The 27,671-nt window shown below is 34.7% G+C and overlaps 1 protein-coding gene across 18 annotated transcripts in view; it reads right to left on the minus strand.

The window, feature by feature from the left end:
- Rims2 (regulating synaptic membrane exocytosis 2) overlaps positions 1 to 27,671 on the minus strand; it is a 418,336-nt gene that overhangs the window by 313,179 nt on the left and 77,486 nt on the right. For 11 of the 18 annotated variants that reach the window (XM_042673019.1, XM_042673018.1, XM_042673020.1 and 8 more), the window contains one exon: positions 19,482 to 19,692. In XM_042673019.1, the coding sequence (XP_042528953.1) occupies positions 19,482 to 19,692 (211 nt within the window). Of the gene's footprint in view, positions 1 to 13,647; positions 13,660 to 19,481; positions 19,693 to 27,671 lie in introns of all 18 variants that reach the window. The other 7 variants (XM_042673027.1, XM_042673036.1, XM_042673024.1 and 4 more) reach the window with 1 other exon arrangement.

Raw genomic sequence — 27,671 nt, forward strand, 5'->3', positions numbered from 1 at the left:
GCACCACATAAATAGAAAATGCTGGAAGTAGCGATATGGCTCAAGTGGTAGAGTACTAGCCTTGTTTGTCTCAAGTGTATCTACCTAGCAAACTTGAGGCCCAAAGTTCAGAACCCAGAACTAACAAGAAAAAAAGAAGTCTGAAATTAACACATTTCCAAGATCATGTCTGAACTATAGTCTCATCTACTTGTTTCAACATTATCTCTCTTTCCACTCCCACATTACTCAAGTTCTTCAACCCATAATCATCTCATATTGAGCTAACGTGTACAATATTTTTTGAATGGGGTCATGTGGGCTAAATAACCCTTGTAAGCCAGGCCTTGTCTGCTGTATGCTGCCATGAAGCCACAGGCATCTAACTTAAGTAAATATTGCTTATGTAGTAATACTCATGAATATTCTATTTAATTGCCAATTTTAAAGTTGTTACTCAGGAAAATACATTTTGAACTCCAAATTGGCATGTTAAGGATATATATTCTTCCCCCATCTCTTCTTAACTGCCCCATAATTTGAGTAAAATTTCTGACTGACAACAGAAGAAAAGCTACATATTCCTAAACATTAACAGAATGTTAACTTTCTATGTTAACATAAAACAACATTCACATAAATTAATCATCTCCTAACCATTCTAAATGAAGAAACAAAAATAGATACACAAATCTAGGCTCATATTTATGAATCACAGGGCTCATATTTATGAATCACTGCTTAAAAGCCTTTGATTATCTCACATAATTTTATTCTTCATGCATAGTCTATCTTTAGAATTTTAGGCTTCATAACATATTGATTTCTTAGTGTGTCAAACTGAGAAAAAAGCAAGGCTTAGAATTCAGTTCAGAATGATCCTTGCATAGATAAAACAGTGGTATCTCAACCTGACTATGCATTAGTAACTATAAAATGAAAGATTCCCTAGTACTACCTTAAGATATTCTGATCTAGTCAGTCCAATGTGCACTGAAAAGTATAAAATTAACTCTAAACTAGTTCTATCAACAGGCAAAGACCCAAAAGTAATAACAAACCAGTAACCAAAGGTTATGAAGCAGTAACCAGTGTATATTCTGATTAGTCAGCTTTCTATTCTGATACATTTTTTTACAGTTTCTTCAAGAAGAAACATCTAATCAGATTTACAAAAATCTCTTTGAGTTTGTTAGGTAAACAAAATCAAATGAACAATTGTGAAGAAAGAAAGGCATTAGATAGAATGCTGTCTCTAATTAAATGTGCAATTCAAAATGTTGAAATTTAAAATTTGACAAATCATGCAGCATTATTTACCATAGCTAAGATATGGAACCAACCCAGATTTCCCTCAGTGGATGAATAGATTGAGAAAATGTGGTATATATACGCAACAGAATTCTACGCTTCTATCAGAAAGAATGGCATCGCCCCATTTATAAGGAAATGGAAAGACTTGGGAAAAATCACGTTAAGAGAAGTAAGCTAGACTCAAAGAAACATAGGTCTCATGGTTTCCCTCATTGTAATAATTAGAATACATCTAGGATAATCCTAGCAGAGGATCACAATAGCTCAATAGCTTTGTACATATGACCATGTAAGATGATACTAATCAAAATGAACTCGAAGATTTGGGAACAAGAGGTTTTTCTTTGTTGTTGTTGTTTTTAATGTACTGTGTGAAGTTATTTCTTTTTTTCTTTCATTGTTTTTTTTTCCCTTTGGTTTATCCTCTGTTATCACTGTATTTGGTTTTGGTACCCTGTGCCTTGTATATATGTTTATCTGATATGGGGAAGGAAAAGGGAACAACAAAATGGTGGGACAATGGATAAAGAGTGGACCAATGCAAAAGCAATACTCACAAGACACTGTGTTGGAAATGAACTTTACAACTTAGTGGTGGGGAGAGTTGGAAGGAAGGAAAAATGGGAGAAAAACGAGCGGGGGTAACAAAGCTCAACAAGAAATGTCATATATAACTGTAACTCCTCTGTACGTCACCTTGACAATAAAATAAAATTAAAAATAAAATAAAATAAAATTTGAAAAGTAGAATAGCAAAAGATCAGGCAGAGAATTCAGTAAAATCCACTCTATGTCTCACATGCCAGGGCAATTAAATTCTAATAACAAATAACTTCCACTTTATCCTGTCCTGTCCATCAACCAAATTTGTTTAATCAAGTCAATGATTCTTGGATTTTCATTGACTCTGTCTATCTGTTCTATAGGATACTTTGACTATATCCCTAGTGACATTATCTTACTTTGAGTTGGCCATTACCCTGCTTTCTCATCATCACAATAAATCACAGCACTATGCTGTTAATACTAGCCTCAGTAGATAAAATCTTCATCTAAACAAGTTTCCTCAATGCTAAAAGGATTAATGTGCCAACAATTTTAAAAGGCATATGGACAACTCAGCAAATTCTATTATGATAAATACCTAAAAATAAATTTGGGGCAAAAAGGTAAGCCAGTGTATCCTTCCTAGCAGACACCAGTCACTAAGGATTTACTATCATGCACTGAAAACCTAAGTCAATCACTCTGTCTCTAGCTAATGCAGAGCTAATATTAGAGATTTGATCTGGCCAGGTCTCAGATTTATTACATGCTGGTGGGCTCTCCATAGTTTGGATCCCCAAAGTTTATTATAACAAGACATTGGAACTTAATTCTTACTATTGGCTCCAGATCAGAGCATACTTTTTTTATCTGTGCACATTTCCATCTAGTATCATCATCCAATATAATAAAAACAGCCTCTAAAAGCAATATAGACCTCCAGATGCATAGCAATAGTTCTTGTTTTATAAGATGTTCTTTTTGGTATTAGTCCTGAGGTTTGAAATCATGGCATGAGGGGCTAGGAAGGAGGCTCAGTGGTAGAGCACTTGCCTTGCATGCATGAGATCCTGGGTTCGATTCCTCAGCACCACATATGCAAAAAGAAAAAAGCCGGAAGTGGCACTCTGGCTCAAGTGGTAGAGGGCTAGCCTTGAGCTGAAGAGTTGAGGGACAGCACACAGGCCCAGAGTTCAGGCCCCACGACCTGACCCCCCCCCCCAAAAAAAAGAAATCATGGCATGAGCACTGTCCTTGAGCTTGTGTACTCAAAGTTTGAGTGGCAGTTTCACTTCCGGCTTCATAACAATACTTCTTAAAGAGTTCGTCTATGATTTAAAAGTAAAAAATAAAAAAGACTGCACCAGTGAACACTCTAGCAAACAAATATTGTGCTTTGTTCCTGAAAGCCAATAGTCCTTGAGACTAAGAAAAAGAAATTCTTTGAAATACACACTGAGGCATGGAGAAGACATGAAAAACAAGCCTGAATCACAGTATCTAATTGACTATTTACTTTCATTTTGTAAGTTTTCTTAAGATCAAAAAACTGGACTAAAAGTTAGACACTGATATAAACAAAGACTCACTAGTATAGCCAGTGTTAGCTAAGTTGCTTTTTTATATGCCTTACACAATTTTTAAATGTTTAAATAATATAGAAGTTTCTCACAAAGTGTTGGGAGGATATGAAGAAAAGGGAACCCCCGCTGAAGAGAAGGTAAATTAGTACAGCCATTTTCAAAGGAAAAAAAAATTTGACAGTTCCTCAAAAAGTTAAAAATAGACCTACCATACGACCAAGCAACCATACTACTGAGTAAATATCCAAAGGAAATGAAACGAGAATGTTGAAGAGATTCCTGACCTCATGTTTATTGTAGTAATATTCATAATAGCCAAAACATGTAATTAGCCAAGCTACCCATCAATAGATGAAAGAAAATGTGTGTACAACAAAGGACATAGTTACTAAACAAAAAGACAACCAAAAGACTGGGAGATCTTTACCAACTACACAGCTGACAAGGGGCTAATATCCAAAACAGATGAACAGCTCAAGAATCTAACCTACCCTCCCCAAAAAAAATCATTAATAACCCAATCAATAACTGGGAAATGAGCTAAAGAGAGACTTCTCAGAAGAAGCAAAAAATGGCAATTGACATTTGAGGAAACCCTCAACATCCATGGCCATAGGAAATGCAACAACATTGAGATTCCATCTCACTCCAGTAAGATTGGCAAGCATCAAGAATTAAAACAATAACAAACAGTGGTGGGGATGTGGAGAGAAAGGAACTCTATTTCACCGTTGGTTGGAATGTAAACTAGTAAAAATCACTCCAGATGGAGATTTGGAAATTCCTCAAAAGACTAAATACAGAACTACTATATTATTCAGCAATACCATTTTAGCCAAGTTATGGAACCAGCCCAGATGCCCATCATGGATGACTGTATCAAAAAAAAATATATGGTACATATGTGTGAATGTGTCTATGTGTGTATATATATATGTATATATGTATGCATATATAATGGAATTTAACTCATTCGGTAGAAAGAATAATTAGCATTTGGCGGGAAACAGTTGGACCTACAAAAATCAGGTTAAGTAGAATAAGCCAAACTGAGAAGCTAGCTCTAAAATACAAATATGTGGAAGTTAGATCTAAAATACAAATATGCATCATAATAAATATAGGGCTCTATGGATTTACACACAAACTGGCTAAAGATGGGTATACTGAGGGGAGGAATCCAAAATGTCCTGTTTAGAAAATGAATACCAACAAATGGAAATATATTTGGGGGGCGGGGTAAAGGGGGTTTGCACATGAATAGAGGGAGGAAGGGTGAGCAAATGCAGGTAACAGCTAATGTACATAGAGTAAAAAATGAACTACATAACTGGTGGTAGAAAAGAGAGGGGGAAACTGGGAGATTACTATGGAAGGGATGACACTGACTGAAAAGCACTGTATTTATAATTTATGGAATTGTAACCCCTTTGTACAACTACATAATAATTATAACTATAATAACAAAAAGAAAATGTGTACATAGTATTCTATATAACAAAACATTATTCAATCCTTCAAAAGAACTAAATACTGTCATCTATGATATATGGATGAATATATAAGATACTATGTTAGTGAAACAAGACACATACTGGAAACAAATACATGATCTAACTCATATGTGAAATCTAAAAGCATTGAAGCCATAGAAGAGAGAGTGGAATGGTATTTACTGGAGGGAAAGAAAGATGTCACACGAAGGACATATAATTGAAAAGATGGGGAAATGCCTACACTAAGCAAACTAGGCATTGAGGGAAAAGAAAAGGGGAATAGGTAATATTTGAGAATAACTGGTGCCAAGAATTTATTACTTTGATGATGAAAATGCACTAATACTGATCATGGAATGGTGGTACAGTTTTGTGATGTATTAAAACTGTTAGATTGTATTCTTTAAATGGGTGAATTGCATGATACATGAATTATATCTCAATAAAGTCATTTAAAAATTAAACCGATTTCACACTAAATCAAATTCCCAAAAGTCAGATATTATTTTGAAGGCAGCAGAAGAAAAATCATCTCACTACAATGAAACTATCAGCAGAATTCTCAGTAGAAACTTTGCAGGCCATGGATGATATATTGATGATATATTGAAAAGTACTGACATTCTACCAAAGTACCAATAGAGAATACTAGACCCAACTTGGGCCACATAGAATCCAGACCATTACCAGTTGATGGATGAGACTCCGTCTCAAAATAACAAAAAATGCACACACATATACATTTATCATTTCTACATTTTATATGAAACCTTAAGTTTTAGAAATATTTAAAACAGTATTTCAAAAATAAATGTAGAATATTCTAACAGTTTAACTAATTGTAATGGTACATAAACTATACTTGTTAATTATTTAAATATAATTTTTTCAGTAAATTGATAGGCATTTGAAAATTATTTCTAAATGGCCATGCAGACAAATAAACATGACACTGTCAATTTTTTTTCTTTTCTGTCTTATTTGAGCATCTGTTCCATTTTTAAAATACGTAGAAACTGCTAGTGCTTGATAAAGCATCTTGCTTTAATGAGACCCATATTATTAAACTGCTTTAGATTATTTCAGACACCTAAACATGTAGAAGATAAACAGAAAGTATAAATGATAAAGAGTATAAGAAAGTTTGACACAGGTGTTTCTATACATTTTTCTGAAAAACACACAAACATCATTCACAGTAACATTAACACAAACTATACTGGCAAAATATAAAAAGTTGAACACAATGATATGATCCTATACTCTTACAGACTCAAAAGATTCTACCAGAAAACTCTGAGATCTCTTAAACAGTTCTGAAAGTAGCAGGATATAAACTGAACATCAAAAATCAGTACTTCTACATATCAATAACAAACAAAACATACTGAGAAAGAAATTAGAAAAACAATCATTGACAAGAGCTTCATTCACCACCAAGTGAAGTGAAAGACTCTACAATGAAAACTATAAAACACTGAAAAAAAGAACTCAAGAAGATATCAGAAGATGAAAAGACCTCCATGGTCATAGGTTATAAGAATTAATATAATGAAAATGTCCAGGCACTGGTTGCTTATACCTGTTATACTAATTACTCAGGAGGCTGTGATCTGAGATTCAAAGTCCATGAGATTCTTGTCTCCAATTAACCACCAAAAAACCCAGAAGAGGACCTATGTCTCAAGTGGTAGAGTGCTAGCCTTTTGAATACAAAAGCTCAGCAACAGTACCCAGGCCCTGAGTTCAAACCCCAGGATTAGTACAAATTTAAAAAAAAATCATGAAACAGCCACATTATTAAAATCAAGCTATCGATTCACCCAATCCCCATCAAAATTCTAATATCATCCTTCACAGAGCTAGAAAAACACTCATTTAATTTATACGGAAGCACAAAAAAATCCCAAATAGGAAAAGCAATCCTAAGTAAAAGAATAATGCTGAATCCCAGCACTGTGATGATTGAAGCAAGAGAATTATAAGTTCAAACACAACCGGGGCTACCATAGAAAGTTCCAGGACAGCCTAAGCTATATAGTGAAACTTTTTTAAAAACAAACAGAACAGGTTTTTTTGTTTGGTTGGGTTTTTTTGGTCAGTCATGGGGCTTGACCTCTGGGCTTGGGCGCTGTCCCTGTGCTCTTCAGCTCAAGGCGAGCGCTCTACTGCTTGAGCCACAGCGCCACTTCCAGTTTTCAAGTGGTTTATTGGAGATAAAAGTCTCAAGGACTTTCCTGCCCAGGTTGGCTTTGAACTGTGATCCTCAGATCTCAGCCTCCTGAGTAACTAAGATTACAGGCATGAGCTACCGGCACCCGGCTAGAACAATTTTTTTTTTTAATCAATAATACAAGAGATCACAACTGGAAGTGGCACTGTGGATCAAGTGGTAGAGCTGAAGAGCTGAGAGATAACACTCAAGCCCAGAGTTCAAGCCCCAAGACGACAAAAAAAAAAGAAAAGAAAGAGATCACAACTGATTTGATATTATACTATCAAGATACAACAAGAAAAACACAACGGTACTGGCACAAAAACAGACATGTAACTGAAGGAATATAATATAAATGTATAAACTTAAATATCTACAGACTGATTGTCATCAAAGAAGTAAAAAAACACATGTCAGAGCAGATTCAACTCCACAACTGGTTGGCCAATTGTATTATGTTCCCAACCATGTTGGAAAAATTGGAGATCCACTTGTAGAAGACAGATACTAGATATATTTCTATCTCATATTCTGTACGAGATAGAAAACCACTGGAGGAAAACACTTTAATATATATGCACCAGTAACAACTTTCTAAAGATGACTCCACTAAAGAGGAAATAATAGCAAAAAAATGATAAATAAGAATCTGGGTGCTGGTAGCTCATTCCTGATAGCTTCTTAGGAGGCTGAGATATAAGGATCATGGTTCAAAGCCAGCCTGGGCAGAAAAGTTCATGAGACTCTAATCTCCAATTAACTACCAAAAAGTCAGCAGTGGAACTATGGCTCAAATGGCAGTGTTGCCTTGAGCACAAAAGCTCAAGGACAGCACCTAATCCCTGAATTCAGGCCCCAGGAGCAGAGTGCACGCGTGTGCGTGCGCACACACACACACACACACACACACACACACACAGAAAAGCAAATGTAGATAAATAGTATTGCATCAAACCATAAAACTTTTGCACAGCAAAGAAAATAATTACCACAATGAAGAAACACACTCAGAATGGGAGAAAATCTGCCAGCTATTCTTTCAACAGAAGATTGCCAGACTATACAAAGATATCAAAGAATTAAACACCAAAGAATAAATAACCCAATCAATAAATGAATTAATGGTTTTCAAAGAAAAGTACAAATGACCAATAAAAATGAAAAATACTCAGCATAATTAACCACTGGGAAAATTTAAATCAAAACTACATTGAAATTCCACATCAGTCATAATGGCTAACATCCAGGTAATACAAACAGCAAATATTAGTGAAGATGTGCAGTGAAAAGGAACACTTATAAACTGCCAGCAAATTAGGAAAATAACCTAGCTATTACTGAAATTAGTATACAGTTTCCTCTAAAACAGTAAAAATAAAAGCATCATATGATCCAGCTATACCAATTAGGTATAAACCTGAAGGAATGAATATAAGCTTGCCTACAATAAAAATGTCTGCATAGGTATTGCCACTATACACAATAGCCAAGTTAGAGAATCAGCTGAGATTCCCATCAACAGATTAATAGACAAAGAAAATGTGGTATACATACATATACATAGTGGAATATTATTTTCTGTAAAAAAGAACAAGCTAGCTGCTAGTGGATCGCACCTCTAATTTTAGCTACTCAGAAAGCTGAGACCTGGAGAATTATGGTTCAAAGCCAATCTTGGCAGAAAAGTCTGCCAAAAGGTCCATTTCCAAAGCAGTCATCAAAATGATATGATAGAGGTATGACCCAAGTAGTAGAGTGCCAACTGAACACACAAGAGGCTCTGAGTTCAAACCCTAGAACAAGAAAAAAATTTTAAATGAAATCATGTCATTTGCCAGGAAATAAATGGAACCAGAGATCATCATGTTAAGAGGAATAAACAGACTCCAAAAGATAAATGTCACATTTTTCCTCATTTGTAGAAGCTACATTTTAAAAAGGAAGGAAAAGAAGAGGAAGGAAGGGAGGGAAATGAAAAAATAGAAGCTAAAAACAAGATTTGGTGAGAGGGAAAGGCTGAGTGGGAAAGGTAAAGGGATAAGAAAGTGAAATAAAGAATGAATATAATCAAAGGGCAATATAAATATTTATTTAAAAATGAAATCTATTCTTTTGTAATGAAACCTATAATTTTGTATTATAAAATGTTTTAATGGGAAAATTACATTAACAGGGTGAGACACTGGGAAAGAACATCTTCACAGTTCTAAAGTAGGAAATAATCATCAAAAACAACCATATGAGTTAACCACTCTTTCTACTACAATCTTGTTTATTACCTTTATTTTAGAAAAGATAAAGTAAGGCTTACTGTAATAAAAATAAGTGGCTCCAAAACACAGAGACAGCAAACTGATAGAGTTTCAGGAATTGTGAGAGTTGAGTTTAAATGTCTAACCTTTCATAAAGTTGCATCCTACCTCAGTTTCTGTTAAGCTTTTTCCTACAGTTCACCGTTGCATGGAAGTTGTCATGAGAAAAAAAAAACTTGATATGACACATTAAAAAGTGAACATAAGGGGCTGGGAAGGTGGCTCAGTGGTAGAGTGCTTGCCTTGCATGCTTGAGGTCCTGGGTTAGATTCCTCAGCACCACATAAACAGAAAAAAAAAGCCAGAAGTGGCGCTGTGGCTCAAGTGGTAGAGGGCTAGCCTTGAGCTGAAGAGCTGAGGGACAGCACCCAGGTCTAGAGTTCAGGGCCCACAACCAGAACCCCCTCTCCAAAAATAAAGTGAACATAAGGGCTGGGAATGTGGCTCAGTGGTAGAGTGCTCACCTAGCACGCATGAGTTCCTGGGTTTGATTCCTCAGTGCCACATACACAGGAAAAACCAGAAGTGGGGCTGTGGCTCAAGTGGTACAGCGCTAGCTGTGAGCATAGAGAGGCTCAGGGACAGTACCCAGCCCTGGAGTTCAAGCCCAGGACTGGCCAAAAAAAAAAAAAAATCTGAACATAAAGCTGAGCAAGTATTCAAGGTTTTGAGTTCAAGTTCTGATAACTATACACACACATACACACACATACACACACACACACACACACACACACACACACACACAGGTTCATTACAAAGCTCTTAACTCATAATGATTCTTTAATAATTGTAATACTCACTTATCCTTCATTTCCTAAAGGCTCTTCAAATTGTTATTTCCATAACTAAAGTCATTGTCTTTCCTCCCTGCGATGGTCAGGCTCCTCCATCTTACGTAGGCTGACCTTGTCCCAAATATCCTCATTCAATGCCAAAATCTAGTTGTAATCTTTGATACTTCTAGTTTTTGGCCTCTTTATCCAACTACTTATCTCTCAAATCTCAACCTCACCATCCTATAAAACCACTTACACATTCCCTATATCAGGAGTCCATAAACTTTCACCTGTCATTTTATAGTTATAGGAATTACATACGAGATAAAGAAATCTCATTTTCATTTATAGTTGAATAAAATGGTATTCAAATTAAAATAATTTGCTGCAAAAGCAAAATATAAAAATCTAGAAAAATATCTAATCAAAATTATGACCTATTTCTGCTCTCATGGAATTAGCCATACTACAATTATAAATATACTCCCCCATGTCTTAAACCTCCTATGAACGCTTTAACACTGAGAGTCATTTTCAGTCAGATCTTATATATAATATTTCTGAATAATAAATTCAACCTAATGTCCCTAACTTTGAGTCTATATGAAATAGAATATATTCATCATTCAGGAAAAGTTCAATCTCTTATCTGTTAGCATTTTTAATTAATTTATATGTAATAAATTGTATGTAATTAATTATATATAATTATACTGTACAACAATAAGTATGAAATATTCTTATGCATTTTTTTCTAATTCAACATTTCTGAATATTGAATTATAAATATGATATTGATATAATATTCATGATATATAAAATGAATATGATATTGATAATCATCAAATCTAGATGTTTGTATGGTATCCTTGCTAAAGATTCCACTGTTATTAGTATTTCCATTAGGAATGCTTTTGAGTATAAGAAATTTAAAAAATCTTATTAGTAACAAACAAATTTGGGAAGGGAATATTTTTCTATCACTAGCGAAAAGATTTCAGATAGCCTTAGTCAAGTGACTAAATTATGTCATAAGTAATTACTCCAATAAGCTTCACCTCTTCTTCATCTTCATAAACAGCATATTAAATCAAGACATCACTTTTCCATTAAAAGATACTTTCAGTTACATCTTTTTCTTTTTATCACAACCTTATCCTCCAAAAAAATTTTTTATCTCATGTGTTAGAATTATACTTCACACCTGTTAGTAGGTGCCAGGGAGAGAGCTAAGTCAGTTTTATATTTTTCAAGTCTCTCTAATGAGCATTGCAAGAAAAAAAGAAAATGAGAAAGTCTATTGGGACCACTATGAAGCAAAGTCTGTAACCATCTATTCTTATAGCTAATCAACATTATTACATATATATTTTTTACATTTAACACACTTGCCTTCTTCCTGAAAGAGACAATCCCAAAGTCTCATTAGTTATAAAATCTACCTCTAAATCCAGGGTAACAAATCTTTCTGTCATTGAATGTACACCGTGGATCACTGTGAATAGCTGACCTATATACCGAAAGATAAATTGTTCCCAACAAAACTCAATACACAAAAATGGAGACAAAATAGGGTGAATGCAAAAATACTATCATTCAGAAAGGGAAAATTGAAACGTATACACTGGCAAATATATAACATGTGGTATCCCTATATGAATGACAGTTTAAGTTCCTTGTTTATCCCGTCTGACTACACCTGATCAGCCACTTAAAAGGTTCCCCCCTGACCACTGTTACTCCTATCTCCTGGTTCTACTCTTTGTGAGGATAACCTTTGTTCATTATCTTCTTAGCTTTATATGAGCTGGTGTTAATATTACATTTCTTGGATATTTGTGGATTTCCTGTCTGCTTGCTAGTATATGCATCACATTCCTAATATGATTACCTCTCAGAGGTTGAATAGTAAGAGATTATTTTAAATCAAGGCTTATAGTATCTTTAGCCACTAGACATATGGCATTTAAATTTAATATTTAATTTTTCAATACCTACTTGCTACTACAGTAACCTACTATATTGGATAATGAAAATACAAAACATTTTCATCACTATTGCAAGTTCTAGTAAACAGGTCTACATAAAGAATATCTTCATAAAAGTGCTGTTGAATTTTGTTTTGTGTTCTAAATGTACACAAAGAAGCATAGTTTTTATGTGGTCAAAAAATACTTTTGCACTGAGAATGTGGCTTAGTGGTGCTAACCTAGCATGCATGTACCCCTGGATTTAATTCCTCAGTACCACATAAACAAAAAATAATAAAAGAAATTTTTTAAAAAGAAAGATATTTTTATCTTACCCTGTAATTCTTAAGTTTAATGCTTCTCTCATTTTTAAAATTTTACTTTTGAGATAATATACACTTGTAATATGATGGAGTTTCATTGTGATATTTCCACATGTGCACACAGGGTACTGTGAGTACTTACAGTTTGTGCATGAAATTGACCTGTCATGTATCAAATTGACCTGTGTATCTTCAAAACTACCTTAAAAATTTGTTGGGCAATTTTATAATTTGGATTTATAGATTTGAAAAAAGAAATTATCCTTATTTCTACTCAGAAATTTCGCTTTCAACCCATGTTCAATGTTTGTTACTATATGTATCATAACCAACTGAACTGAGTAGTTGAAGACTTTGAAGGGAACTAAAAGGCTCAACCTAGTTTAAAAAAAAAAAAAGCATAGCTTAAAAAAAATCTCACCTAACAAATTTATTCTAAGTTTTATGTCAATTTAAAATGGGAAAAGTTGAAAAGGCTGAAGTTCAGTGTGACTCATCAAAATATGAAAATTTTTTTTTTTTAGTCTATATTTACAGAGACAGTCACCTCTCTCCAGAACAGATCCAAATCCAAATCAGACTTCTCAAGACAGATATGAACAGATTGAAAGCAAGCCTGAAATCTAATTCTACCCACTTAGGATTTTTAAATGATAAACATTTTATATAAAACATAAGAATATGAGATATTATTTACTAACTTCCCAAACACATTGCTGAGATGGAAACATTTTAATATTAAAAGTAAACAATAAAATACATGTCAGTAAATCCAAATTCAATGTTACTGTGACTATTACAAAGATGGATTTTATATTAAATAAGAAACATTGTTCTAAAAAATCTGCTAAGTACAGTGATGTATTTAGAGAAATATTATGATTAAAAGAATTCTTATAATGAAGAATGCTGTGCGATCTTGAAGAACACCAAATTCTAAAAAGATAAGCCTTATAAAAATCAAATACACAATTTTTACTTATATGCTTTTCAGTAAAATCGGCATGCTTAAATATGTCATACTGCTTATCATGCAATACAAATGTAACAAAATATTTAGATATAGTTAAATGTAAGGTAAAATTGGCAATAACAAAAATTATATTAGACAGAAAGAAAAAGACTCTAACCACTTTGTCCTCCTGGTGTGAATATCCACGAAAGCAAGTTTTAAAAGACAGAAAAGACAAAACAAAAAAGAAATCATTAATTCCATTCTTTTTCTAATTTTTACGTATTTAATAATACTTTTCTGATAAAACAAAAATTCTGACAATATTTAAGTTACATTTTTACTGAAATCTAAAATTTTAGATTTTAAATTTAAAATTTTAGGATGGAATTTTTTCCCATATATTTCATTCACGTCAAGCAAGCAAATCTTTGAATATGTTCAAATGTACAATTATCATAAAAGCAATTAAACATCCAAACATCAGAAAAAGAGAGTGAGCTCTTCACAAATAAAATCCTAATTAAACACCAAGCTCAAAGGAAAAACTTTTTAAATGTTTAGGAATAAAGCTCTTATGTACAAAGATAATAGAATCATTGCTTATCTCTTATTCTATCAAAAGTAGACAAAACATAATTTTACATGAATTATGCATAATGCTTCTAATCTTTTACATTTCATTAAGACTTCTAAACACCACATAACAAAAAATTAATTGAATAAGTCACTAAATGTAAAATGTATTAATTATAATAGGCAAATGTAGATCCATTTCCCAATATTATAAAGGTACAAAGTGATACAAGAGATATAATTTAGCTAAAGTACCTATTTAGATAAACTGAAAACTAAACTCTATTGGTACATTTTTGTCTAAGTATAAAACCATAATCGTAAAAGTATTAAAGCAACAATAATGACCTGATTTATTATAAGGATTTACATAAATTAAAATCAAAATTATGTCCTTTGGAGGTACCAATGTTTCTTAGAAATACAGGTGTCAGTAAGAGAATGGCAATCACACAAACCTATATTTAAATCTTTAAGCAACACCTGTACCTATATATCTTGTGCAGTTTGCCTAACTCTCTGTCTTTACATTCTCATCTACAAAACAGGGAATTAAATATTTATTTTATAGAGGCTACTGAAAATGGTGTACAATAACACATTTGCCTCAGAATAGTGTCTGATACTTCATTCTATAACTGATCACCTAGATTATTAAAACATGGGAAATTGTATAGAAGGGACAGGAATGCATCCTCTATATTACTATGTTCTTAACTGCTTCCTATGTTACTAATGTTAAAACTACAGGTGATAAAAAGTCACTGTACACAGTCAAAGATACTGTTTTGCCTATCTTCTCTAATCCATGAAAGACACCTCTCTTTCACAATCCCACAATATTCTCTCAGCTCCCCCCCTCTCTCCTTCCCTCCATTTTCTCTCTCTCTCTAGAAAAACAAATTCTCCTTCTATAGTTTAACTTTTTCATCTACAAGTTTGTTTTGTCAACTTTAAGCAAACAAGTGTCTCAGTAAGAAACATCACCAAGGAGCTAGATTTTTTTTTAAGGGGGCAGGGGAAATTCCTTTGTACAATTACTTAAAGATAATAAAGTAATTTAAAGATAGTAAGAATACATTTTCTAAAAAATCTTCCCCAAGCTGGGCACTGATGGTTCACTCCTGTAATTCTAGGTACTCAGGAAGCTGAGATCTGAGGATCGCTGTTGGGAGCCAGCCAGGGCAAGAAAATCCATGAGACTATTATCTCCATTAAACTACTCAAAAACAAAAACAAAAAAAGCCAGAAGTGAGGCTGTGGCTCAAGTGGTAGAGCACTAGCCTTAAACAAAAGAAGCTCAGGGGCAGCATCCAGGCCCAGAGTTTAAGTCCCAGAACAGGGGAAAAAAAAGTCTGTCCCAAGCTAATATAGTCCATGGCATGACAAGTACAATATTCATTCAGTCAACATGACATGCTAAATATTCAGAAAGCAGTCAAGGGGAATTAAAGAGATGTAATCATTTAGTACAAATAAAAAAATTTTAAGTACATTAGAGATCTGTGTAACTAGTAGGGTACGAAAATGAGTAGCTAATCTACCTGGTATACCCAAAAAATCATAAGGAAAGTGATATTTAAGTCCAGAAAAATAAAAAAAAAAAGTGTTCATTAAGTAGTCAAGGAATGTAAGGATGGAAAGGCAAGAAGAGTATTATATGAACTGACAGCAGCAAGAATAACAAAAATGTATAAGACACAAGTATAATGTGATTGAAAAATCCAAAATGGAGGAGAGCTCATGCCTTCCTAGAGTAAGAATGGAAATAAATCACAAGTGGAAAGTTCTTTATGTCACTAGAAACTTCAGTTACTTGAGAGATAATGTTCACTCAACAGGTTTTTTGAAACAGATAAAATAATCAGATTTGCATTTTACAAATATTAAGATGGCTATATATGTGATTTGGGAATCTAAGACTGGAGCAGTCCTCAATGGCAGGATACTAGCATTGACTCAGATGGTAGAAAACAAGAGCTGGAAAATGAAGGGAGGAAGTGGCACTGGGGCTCAAAGTAATAGAGTGTTTGCCTTGAGAGAAAAAGTTCAGGGACAACACCCACGCCCTGAGTTCAGTCCCATGATCAACAAAAAAAGAGAGAGAGAGAGAGAGAGAGAGTTCTTAAAAAGACAGCAGTTATTAGTTTACGTTAATGAAGAAGTGATCATTTACGTATTTTATTGTGGAGAGAGCCATAAGGAGACCTAAACTGATTACTGACTTTCTGAATTAAGTGGCATAATTTAGAACTATAGTACTCATTAAAAAGTTTACATTTTTAGGAGGAGTAACCTAGGGGCTATCCCAACAATTAAAAAAATACATATGAGGTCTGTTTATAATATGTAAGATTCAACTCTATTCTAATATATTTACTAAAGGAGAAGTAAAAGGACAAGACTTCTAAAGTAGAATACAATGTCCTATTATTATGGACCCAAAATAATGTCAATAAAAAGTTTTAAAATAAGTATTATTCATAAATACTTTTACTAAAAACTTTGTTACAATGGTCATTTTAAGTTTTTGTTAATATTTGAAGTTAAAGTACATTCATATAATGGAGTATTATTTGGCCCTAAGAATGAAATTAGGTTATTTTCAGAAAAATGGAAAGAGCTAGAGGACAACATGTTATGTGAGACAAGACAAGCTCAGAAAGACAATTATCACAGATCTTCACGCATATGCTGAACCAACACTTAGAAAAAAATTCTATGGCAAGACTATGAAAGGTGGATTGTTGGGGTGAACCAATAGGTAGGATGAGGGAAAAAGAAAAGGGTGACAAGAGGTGAATTTTATAGAAATACATTCTATTTGTATGGAAACAGCATAATGAAGGCCATCAACTATTATTTAAAAGGCAGGTGGTAGAGAGATTGGGTTTAGAATGAGTAATATACATGGGGTGAATATGATCAAAGTACATTATTCATGTTGTAAATATCAGATACATAGGAATCATGTACATGGTATTTACGGGCCCTTTGTATAATTAATATATGCTAATAATGACTTAAATGATTTTTCTTGGAAAGGAAGTGGGTAAGACTTACCAGGTATAACATCTTTTTTTTTTTTGGTCCGATCGTGGGGCCTGAACTCTGGGCCTGGGTGCTGTCCCTCAGCTCTTCAGACAAGGCTAACGCTCTACCACTTGAGCCACAGCACCACTTCCAACTTTTTTCATTTTGCTTATGTGGTGCTGAGGAATCAAACCCAGGGCCTCAGGCATGCAAGGCAAGTGCTCTACCACTGAGCCACCTTCTCAGCCCCAGGTATAACATTTTAAAACAAATGAATTCATGTCTAATACCTGAGCCATTTTATATCTCTTACTTGCAAACATCAGTTCTGACATACTGTAGCTTTAGTGCTAGCAAAATTCCTATCTATATAAACTTATATACTCACTACTATGATTAAAAAGCATAATTTTACCCAATTCATTCTATTAAGCCAACATGACCCTAATGCCAAAACCAAAGAAAAGAAAAACAAAGACACTATACGTCTCATGAACCTAGCAGCAAAAAATGTAAACAAAAATTTTATCACATCAAACTTATTCAAATATAAAATGAAGCTTTAGAATTCTAGGAATACAAAATTCAATGTACCTCAACATATTAGCAAAGCAAAAAAAAACTATAACATTGCTCCCAATGAGTAAGTTTTTGAGAAAAAATTAAAATTCTCAGACTGAATGCAACTCACATGGTAACATACTTGTCCAGCATACTACAGTCAATCTCCAGTACTAAAGTGAAGAAAACCCTCTCAATAAATCTGACCTAAATGGTGTTAATGAAGTTGACCATCAACATCATACTTGATTCTGAAAGACTGACTGCTTTCCTCTAGGATGAAAAAACAATACAAGGACTTTAGCTTTCATCACTTCCATTTACATATTCTAGAGTTTCTACCCAATGCATTGATTCAAAAATAGTAATAGGAAAAAGGAATCATAACCAAGCAAGCCAAAATGAAAAGAAATGAGATTTATTATGGGGAAAACAAACTACTGAAAAAAAGAGCAATCACATAGGGAACTAATTCCCACAATTATATCCAAATGTTGTATATAAAAATATCAGCTTCCTATTTTAAACTGTACAAGTAAATATTTTGATGATAAAATACTAGCAAGGAAATAAAGGCAAATTCTAAAGAACTTACTAAAATGAACATTTTTTAAATACTGTTTTTTCCTAATTCAGTGAAGTACTTTTTCTGTTGCATTGACATATTCACTAAAGTGTAGAGATAAACTAAAAATCTAAAAGTATGAACAGATCTTTACCATGTTGTCTTTAAATTCTATCATTGAATGTTACTTCATCAATGTTAAAAGAAACACAAAGGGGGATATAGCTTCAGAGTATAGAATTATGAAACAGAACCTCAAATTGGAATAGTCCTCTTTCAAAAAGGAAAGAAAATGGGCCAAGGAAAAACAAATCTACAAGGCTTCTAAAAGTATAGTAGTAAGCCAGGCACCAGTGGCTCACACCTGTAATCACATATACTCATGGGGCTGAGAGCTGATGACCATGGTTCAAAACCAGCAGGGGCAAGAAAGTCCATGAGATTCTTATACCCAATTAACCACCACAAATCTGGAGATAGAGCTTAGGCTCAAAGTGGTAGAGCACTAGGCTTGAGCACAAAGGCTCAAGGACAGTGCCCAGGCTCTAAGTTCAAGCCCAATGCCTAGCACAAATATATATTAGTAATGGAAAAAGCTATGTCAAACTCTGACAATAATCAGTTGTACGGCTTTAAGAATCTACTTTCCAGGAAATAGAAGGGAGGTTTTTTTTTTTTACTTTGTTGCTCTTTTCATCTTGATGTTAGTTTATATATCTTTGGGAAAGTAAGGGGAGGCACAGAAATGTAGGGACAAAGTGCCAACAAATACAGCAGTGGCACTCACTAGACACTATGTTGAAAATGAACTATATAACTTGTGGGTAGGGATGAGAGGAAAAAACTGAGAGAGACAAGAAAAGGGGTGACATTGTCCAAAAAGAAATATACTCTTTACCTGGTGTACATAACTGTAACCTCTCTGTGCATCATCTTTATAATAATATAAAAATTTTTTTAAAGAATCAACTTCACTTGCTCTAAATGAGTTTTTCTTATACAATAAAGGAGTGAGATTAGTTTATCTATAAGTCAATTTCATCATCTTTGAATGTTTAAGACCCTGTGATAAAAAACAAAAGCATGAGCTAACTGATATAAAATAGCAAAACAAATATATTTTAAAACCAATAAAGAATTTAAACAATTTTTATCTAAAATGAGGACAACAAAAGTTTTTGCTGTTTGGTTAATATGAATAAATTTCAGGTAAGCACTTTTATTTTATTGGCAATAAGCTTAACTGTAAGAGAATTGTCATGCTTTCACTTCTGTACCTTGTTTGAGCGTAATGACACACGACCTCCACAACGAGCACAGAACTTTGTTTGGCAATATGAACAGTTATGGCCACATCCATCTGCAAACTTTGTTTTGTGGCAGATACCACAAGTTGGTGCATCACCCTTCTGTTCTTGCTGTTGCTGTGATTCTTCTCCCATCTTTTTTACCTGTTCCTTATACATTTCAAACTGCTGATGCAATTTTCTGCAGAAAAAAACAGATGTTTAAATTGGTTTCCTAATCAAATAAATATCACTGCAATCTGTTAACATGATTTTATAACCAGAAAATATATGGAATGAGAATTAAAAATAAAATTTTTATTTTAATTACAGAATACAACTTGCATGGAGATATTTCTCTGAATAGAAATTCTAAAATTTCTTCCTATTATTTGTATCATATTAAATATATGATACAGGGCTAGGAAGGTGGCTCAGTGGTAGAGCGCTTGCCTTGCATACATGAGGCCCTGGGTTCAATTCCTCAGCACCAAATAAGCAAAAAGAAAAAAGCCGGAAGTGGCTCTATGACTCAAGTGGTAGAGCGCTAGCCTTGAGCTGAAGAGCTGAGGGACAGTGCCCAGGCCCAAAGTTCAGGCCCCACGACCGGACCCAAAAAATAAATAAATAAATAAATGTATGATACAATATTTAATATATTTAATATATGATCTAATATATGATCTAACATATTTAATATATGATCTAAAATATTTATAGTAATATGTTTAAACATCACAAAATATAACAAGCTAATGTGATTTACACAGTGAAACTAAAACCTATGAACATCAAATCAATGGGATGTAATCTCAACCGGAATGATCTAAAGAATTTAAACAGATCCTAAAGAGGTCAACAAACACAAAATGAGAGCTCTCACTAACTGTTTAAATGTGTATAGTAGTCTGGACATAGTTTGGCTATAACATTCTAAAATATTAATAGCCTAACAAATAGGGCTGTATAGAATAAAAAATAAAACTAGATTTTACTTTAAAATTAAAACAAAAAGTAAATGTCTCCAAGGAGAAATCAGACACACTGTTTTACATTTGGCAATAACAGAAAGAAACAATTGCCATTATGACAACTTAAGAAAAATCAGTTAAAATTTTAACAAATTTTTAAATGGGTTAACACAGTTTGGAATAGCTTAAGAACCCAAACTCAAACGAAATTCACATAAATAAGCATTTTCCCCTAGACCTCCATTGGATGTTTATAAAGAAGACTGATGTCAAGACATGAAACATAGAGCCCTTTTACTTAAGTGTATTGTGAAAGCATGCAAAAAGACTTGTAACTCCTGAGGGACAGGCACAATTCCCCAAACTTTCTCTGGTTAAAAATTAAAAAAAAATATGATAATAAGCTGGACACCGGTGGCTCATGCCTATAATCCTAGCTATTTGGGAGGCTGAGATTTGAGGATCAAGGTTCAAAGCCAGCTCCAGCAGGAGAGTCTAGAAGACTCTTATCTCCAATAAAACACTCAGAAAACCAGAAATGGCACTCTAGTTCAAGTGGTAGAGCACTAGCCTTAAGCTGAAGAGCCGAGGGACAGGGCCCAGGCCCAGAGTTCAAGTCCCACAACCAACAACAATAAATAAATAAAATGAAACTTTAAGCCATGAGAAAGTAAACTCTATCATCTCCAGCACAGAGGTAAAGAGCCACTGATGCTATGAAAAAGTTTTTTAAAAACCTTCTGCATAGGCAGGCTCCAGTGGCTCACGTATGTAATCCTAGCTACTCAGGAGACTGAGATCTGAGGATAGAGGTTCAAAAGCCACCCTGGGCACGAAAGTCTGTGAGACTAGTATCTCCAATAAATGACCAAAAAACCTGAAGTGTCACTGTGGCTCAAGTGGTAGAGCGCTCACCTTTAGCTAAAGAGCCTGAGGGACAGCGCCCAGGCCCAGAATTCAAGCCCTACAACCAACAAAAAAGAAAAAAAAAAAAAAAAACCTCTGCAGAAAACTCAAAGTGGTACTGTGGCTCAAAGTGGTGGAGCACTAGCCTTGAGCAAAAGAGCTCAGGAACAGAGCCCTGGCCCTGAGATCAAGCCCCACAACCAAACAAAACAGAACAAAACAAAAACAACCTTCTGCCCATGAAGCAGTAAGCCATCCAGAATGGTACACAAATACAAATCAGCGGTATATTAGTACTAGAAGAACCTTGTGCCCACAAACTAACTTAAAATGCAAGGCAAATTTGCTTCTATAGTAAGGGAAGACTCTGAACTCAGCCAGTCTCATCTCCAAGGCCAGGTAGCAAGGCTCTGTAAAAATACAGACGGTAGAAAAACCTGGGAACATCTTTCCCCAATCACCAGAAAAACATCACATAATCACCGTAATTACGGGGCAACATACCTTCTCTGTGGTACAGGTGTGTAGGAATGGCTAAAAGGGCATAAAAATACTTGATACTCCAGCATATATACTAAAGCACAAGGTAAAAACAGACCATTGCTTTGGAAAAGTTTTACAATCGGGGCTGGGAAGGTGGCTCAATAATAGAGTGCTTGCCTTGCATGCATAAGGCCCTGGGTATGATTCCTCAGCACCACATAAGCAGAAAAAAACCGGAAGTGGCACTGTGGCTCAAGTGGTAGAGCACTATCCTTGAGCTGAAAAGCTGGAGACAGTGCCCAGGCCCAGAGTTCAGGCCCCAGGACCAACCAAAAAAAGAAAAAAGAAAAGAAAAGATATAATGATCACCACAACAAAATCCAAACCTTTTTGAATTCTTGATTGATGATTCACTATCCAATACCAACAATCCCACATCCACAACAAGGAATAAATATAACACAAAACCATAAGACAAAGGAGAAAACCAAGAGCTAAACAATCCATCCTCAAAAGGTAGAAAATTCAACCCACTTAAATTTGAAATGATATGAATGTTAGGATAGATTATAACAGGAAGACTTTAAAATTGTTAAAATTACTAAGGATAGGTAGAAAAAGGTGAACATGAATGAATAAGAGAATTACAACAGAAAAATGAACTGTAAAAAGAAATAATCAAATGGAATTTTTGGTATCAAAAGACAAAGAGTTCCTTTAATGGGCTCATAAATAGATGAAAACATGCAATGAAAGAATCAATAAACTTGAAAATTTAGTTAATAAAAATTATCAAAACTGAAAACAGAAAGATGAATAAAAAGAGTTGGGAAACAACAACTGAAAATCCACGTGTTAACCTGGTACATGAAAACAGAATCCCAGAAAAACAGAAGATATTTTGAAGATATTTGAAGATATAATGACCAAGAATTTTCCTAAATTAATTATATCAAAAATAAAAAGGTGGAAGAAGAGGAGGAGGAAGAGAAGGCAGCCAGAGAAAACAGAAGAAAGGAATTTGTTTTAATTAAAGCTGAAATCAAGAAAAATCAACCAGGCTGAAATTTGCAGTTCTAGGTAAGCCCAGAAAAAATGATTCACAAGACCTCATCTCAACAGAAAAGGTTTGACATGGTGGCATGAACTCCTCATCTCAGCTACAATGGGGAATATAAACATCTTGGCCCACATATAAAGTCAAACCCTATGTCAAAATATGACCAAAGCACAAAAGAGCTCAAGTGGAAATGTTTTTCTTCCAAACATGAGGCTCCGAGTTAAAACCTCAGAACTGCCAAGAAGAAGAAAAAGAGGGGGGGAGGGGGGGTAGCAGAGGAGGAAGAAGAAGGAAGGGGGAAGGGAAGGGAAAGGAAAAGGAAGGAAGAGGATAAAGGGAGGGGAGGGAAGGGAAGGGAAAGGAAGAGAGGGGAGGGGAAAGGAGGGAAAGGGGAAAGGAGAAAGGGAAGGGGGAAGGGAAAGGAAAGGGAAAAGGAAAGGGAAAGGAAGGGAAGGGAAAGAGAGAAGGGAGGGAAAAGGGGGAGGAAGGAGAGGGGAGGGAGAGGAGAAAGGAGAGACAGACAGACAGACAGACAGACAGACAGACAGACAGACAGAGAGACAGACAGATAAACTGTTGCTGACTCTTTGAAAACAACCATATAGATGATATAAGCAAAATTAGAGGAATAAGACTTGCCACTGCTAGCCCCCCAACAAAAACTTGAATGTAAGTAACTATCTAAATGTGAAAATTCCTTCACAAAAACTAAAAAAATGTAGGTAAAAGATACAGCTTCTGAATGTAACAAAGAAATAAGAAAAGACATACTGAAAAAGGTCACCTCTCGACCATTTCAAAGAAGAATGGAAAGAAACAACTTCTGCTGTGGAAAGAAGAGGGAATTGAGTAGCAGACCCCAAAACCTAGTCCACCCCAGGAAAACACAGCTCTGACTCCATGACTCTGGCCTCCAGGCCAGTGCTTTCAGCCTGAGCATCCATGCCTGAAGAGGTATCAGATCCCAGAACTTTAGACTTCAAGACTGTTCAGCCATCTCTTTTTTTAAAATTTTATTTATATTTTATTATGAAAATACTGTACAGAGGGGTTACAATTACATGGGCAAGATAATGAGTACATTTCTAAATGCTTTTGACACAGAAGCTTCCGGTCCGTCTCAATAGTAGGCCAGCACCCAAGTCTAGGGCTTCAGCCAGCCAGAGTGGTCCCAGCCCTAGGCTGGTCCCCACATCCTGACTCCAAGCTAATATACATTGAGCTTCCAGGTCCATCCCAATTCCAGATTTGATTATGTAGTTTGACTCCATACCTGTCTAACATACTTGTTCTCTAAGCCCATCCCATCATCAGGCTGTTCCTAGTAGTCTCAGCTCCAGACTCTCCCCAAGACCAAACTAGTTTCCACCTTACATCCATAATCATCCAATTCTAGATCAGCCTCTATGAGAATAGTTTCCAGTACTGTCTAGCACCAGACTACTACTCCCTTTGACCCCAGATTCCAGGCTGCACTAAGTGTCAGAATCAATCTCAGTAGCCTCCCCTGGGCTTGTAAAATAAATTGAACTCAATGAAGAATTTAGTAGAGAACATCAATAGTGATATAACCAAGCAAAATATGGAATGTGAGAACTCAAAGACAAGTTTTTTGTTTTTTTGGTTTTGGAGGTTTTTTTGGTCGTTGGTCATGGGGCTTGAACTCTGGGCCTGAGAGTTGTCTCTGAGTTCTTCAGCTCAAGGCTAGCACTCTACCACTTGAGCCAAGGCACCACTTCCGGAAGACAAGTTATTTTAAAATACACAGACCAAAAACAATGAAAAGGAATAAAGAAGGGTTATAGGATTTATGGGATAATATCTAAAGAGGAAATTTTAGAGTTACAGGAATCCAAGCAGAAAAAGAAAAAATATTTTTAAAAGCTTTAAGAAGCAAAAGCAGAAATTTTCCAAATCTAGGGAAAGATGTAAGTATAAAAGGTCTCCAATCAGCTTAATCTAGGTAAGATTATACTAATACATATGATCTAACTATCCAAAATCCAAGACAAAGAGAGGATCCTCTCAGTAGTAAGTAATTAAATCATATATACAAGAGTCCCAATCAGGTTAACAGCAGATATCTCAGCAGAAACTCATAGGTACTAGGTAGCAGTGGCTCACACCTGTATTCCTAGCTACTCAGGAGGCTGAGATCTGACGATCACAACACAAAGCCAGCTCAAGCAGAAAATTCCATGAAACTCTTATCTTCAATTAACCACTAAAAAGCCAGAAGTGGCTTCGGCCAAAAAAGTTAAGAGATAGTGCTTAGGCCAAGTTCAAGCTCCAGCACCAGCACAAGAGGGAGGAAGGAAAGGAAGGATGGAAAAAGAGAAGGGAGGAGAGAAAGATGAGAGAATCAAAAAACAAATGAAAAAAAAAACTACCAACCAAAAATAACTTACTCAGCAAAACCACTCTTTCAAAATCAAGGAGAAACAAATCCTTCACAAATAAAGCAAAATACTATCTTTTAGCTGGTTTATACTTCATTAAATACTATCTTTTAGCTGGTTTATTCTTCATTTTTCAGCTTTTATAGTTGTATAGTTAGATTTTTTAGTTAAGATTTCCCTTCATTTTTAGTTATTATAGTGATTTTTTTATTTGAGATCTCTTTTCATTTTTTAAAAGTTCTTATAGTTGAAGAGTTAGATTTTTGAGATTATTTTTTTTGGGGGGTGCCCGTCCTAGGGCTTGAAGTCAGAGTCTGGGCACTGTCCCTGAGCTTTTTTGCTCAAATCAGGTGCTCTACCACTTGAGCAATAGCTCCACTTCAGGCTTTTTTAGTAGTTAATTGGAAATAAGAGTCTCATGGACTTTCCTGCCTAGACTGGCTTTGCACCTCAATCCTCAGATCTCAGCCTACTGAAGAGCTAAGATTACAGGTATGAGCCACCAGCACCCGGCTGATCTCTTTTTCTGAGAAGGACATTTGTTGCTATTGAATATTCCATTTAGAATTGCTCTTTCTGCATTCCATAAGTTTTGGTACACTGTGCTTCCATTTTTGTCTCAAGAAATTTTTCAATTTCTTCTGGCTATTCAAGAGCATATGGTTTAATTTCACATATTTGCAACTTTTCCAACATTACTCATAATATTGATTTTCAGTTGTATATCTTATGATTGAAAAACCTACTTTGATATTCAGATTTTAATCTTCTTAATCTTTTTTTGTGGCCTATTCTGGAGTATCCTGGACAATGTTATATGTGCACTTAAGGAAAAATGTGTTATGTTGTTGTATAGAACATTATGTATATTATATACCTATTTGATCTAAAATATAGTTCTCGTCCTTTATTTCCTTATTGCTTTTATGTCTGGATGATCTATGTACTGATGACAGTGAGTAATAAAGCCTCTTACTTTTACTGTATTGTAACCTAACACAATCATATCTATTAATATTTCCTTCATATATTTTGGTACTCCACTGTTATATGCATATATATTTGTAATTGCTATGGCTTCTTTGTGATCTTATTCCATAGTCATAAATGACTTTATCTTTTGACATTGAACTACTTCATTACACCAGATCTGTCTGATAAGAAATAGGCCAAAGGGAGGTCTTCAAGCTGAAGTAAAAGGACTACAACTGGTAACACAAAACCTATGTAAATATAAAACTCACTGGCAAGACTAAGTACATAATCAAGTGAAGAATACAAAAATATTTAATGGTGTATAAATCACTTGTATCTTTGGTATAAGATTAAAAGCCAAAATTATTAAAAAGAATCAAATATAAATGAACAGAAAATAAGAACACAATGTATTTTTTAAATTGGATTGGGAGTGGTGAATTGGGAAGATATTAATGAAAGGATAGAAAATTGCAATTGTATGGAGGAATAAGTTCAAGAAATCCAAACAATACTTACTGTGTTAAAAACCATATATTGCACTGTGAAAATCACTTCAGATAGAAGTGGTACCATGTGAAGACCTAGGTAAATGCTTTACCTCTAGAAGCTTTTGGTGATTTAAAACTCATTACTTCAGAGGTCATTCAGCTGAGCAGTATGTTGTTGGTTTCCAACTAGCTTTGTATAGAAGACACCTCTGACTGAAGCCACCTAATGAGTTAAAGACTATTCTCCAATATGTATCTCATCTTGTCCCACAAAAGGAAGTTGCTTTACTCTATTTCTCCTGGTATTCCAGGGAGGGAAAAGTAGCCTTTTGAGATTTTCCTCTGTTCTCTGAAGAAAATAAACCTTTAGTATCCTATTAACTGGGAATTAGTTATTCCTTGGAGAAGAAACTAAAAAGATATGATTTGTAATACCTTCTAGTCACTAACTTTTCTTTAGATTTTTACAACTCAGAACATCCAGTGACCTATACATAACAGCAAACCACACATTAGAAAGGCAGATAACCTAAATTTTTTAACTACTCTTGAAGACTGTGATTCAAAGCCAGCCCAGCAGATAAATCCACTAGACTCAACCTCTAAAATAACCAGCAAAAAGCAGGCTACAGGTATAGCTCAAGTGGCAAAGCACCAGCCAAGCAAATAAGCCAACACAGGGTCCTATGTTCAAAATCCAAAAAGCCAAAACACACACACACACACACACACACACAACCTTGTGCCAGAACCCCCAGGAAAGATGGGTCTTTGGAGCCTTCATTTTCCAAATAAATCATTTCCTTTGTCAACTTGCCCTCAGTGATTTTTAAGTGGAAAGCTATGAAAGTTTACCTTCTCACTACAAAAATAAGATAAATGCTAAACATTTGATG

This window comes from Dipodomys spectabilis, unplaced genomic scaffold, assembly GCF_019054845.1.
Source record: "Dipodomys spectabilis isolate Male_0828 unplaced genomic scaffold, ASM1905484v1 ptg000783l, whole genome shotgun sequence".
In the NCBI taxonomy this organism is placed as follows: Eukaryota; Metazoa; Chordata; class Mammalia; order Rodentia; family Heteromyidae; genus Dipodomys; species Dipodomys spectabilis.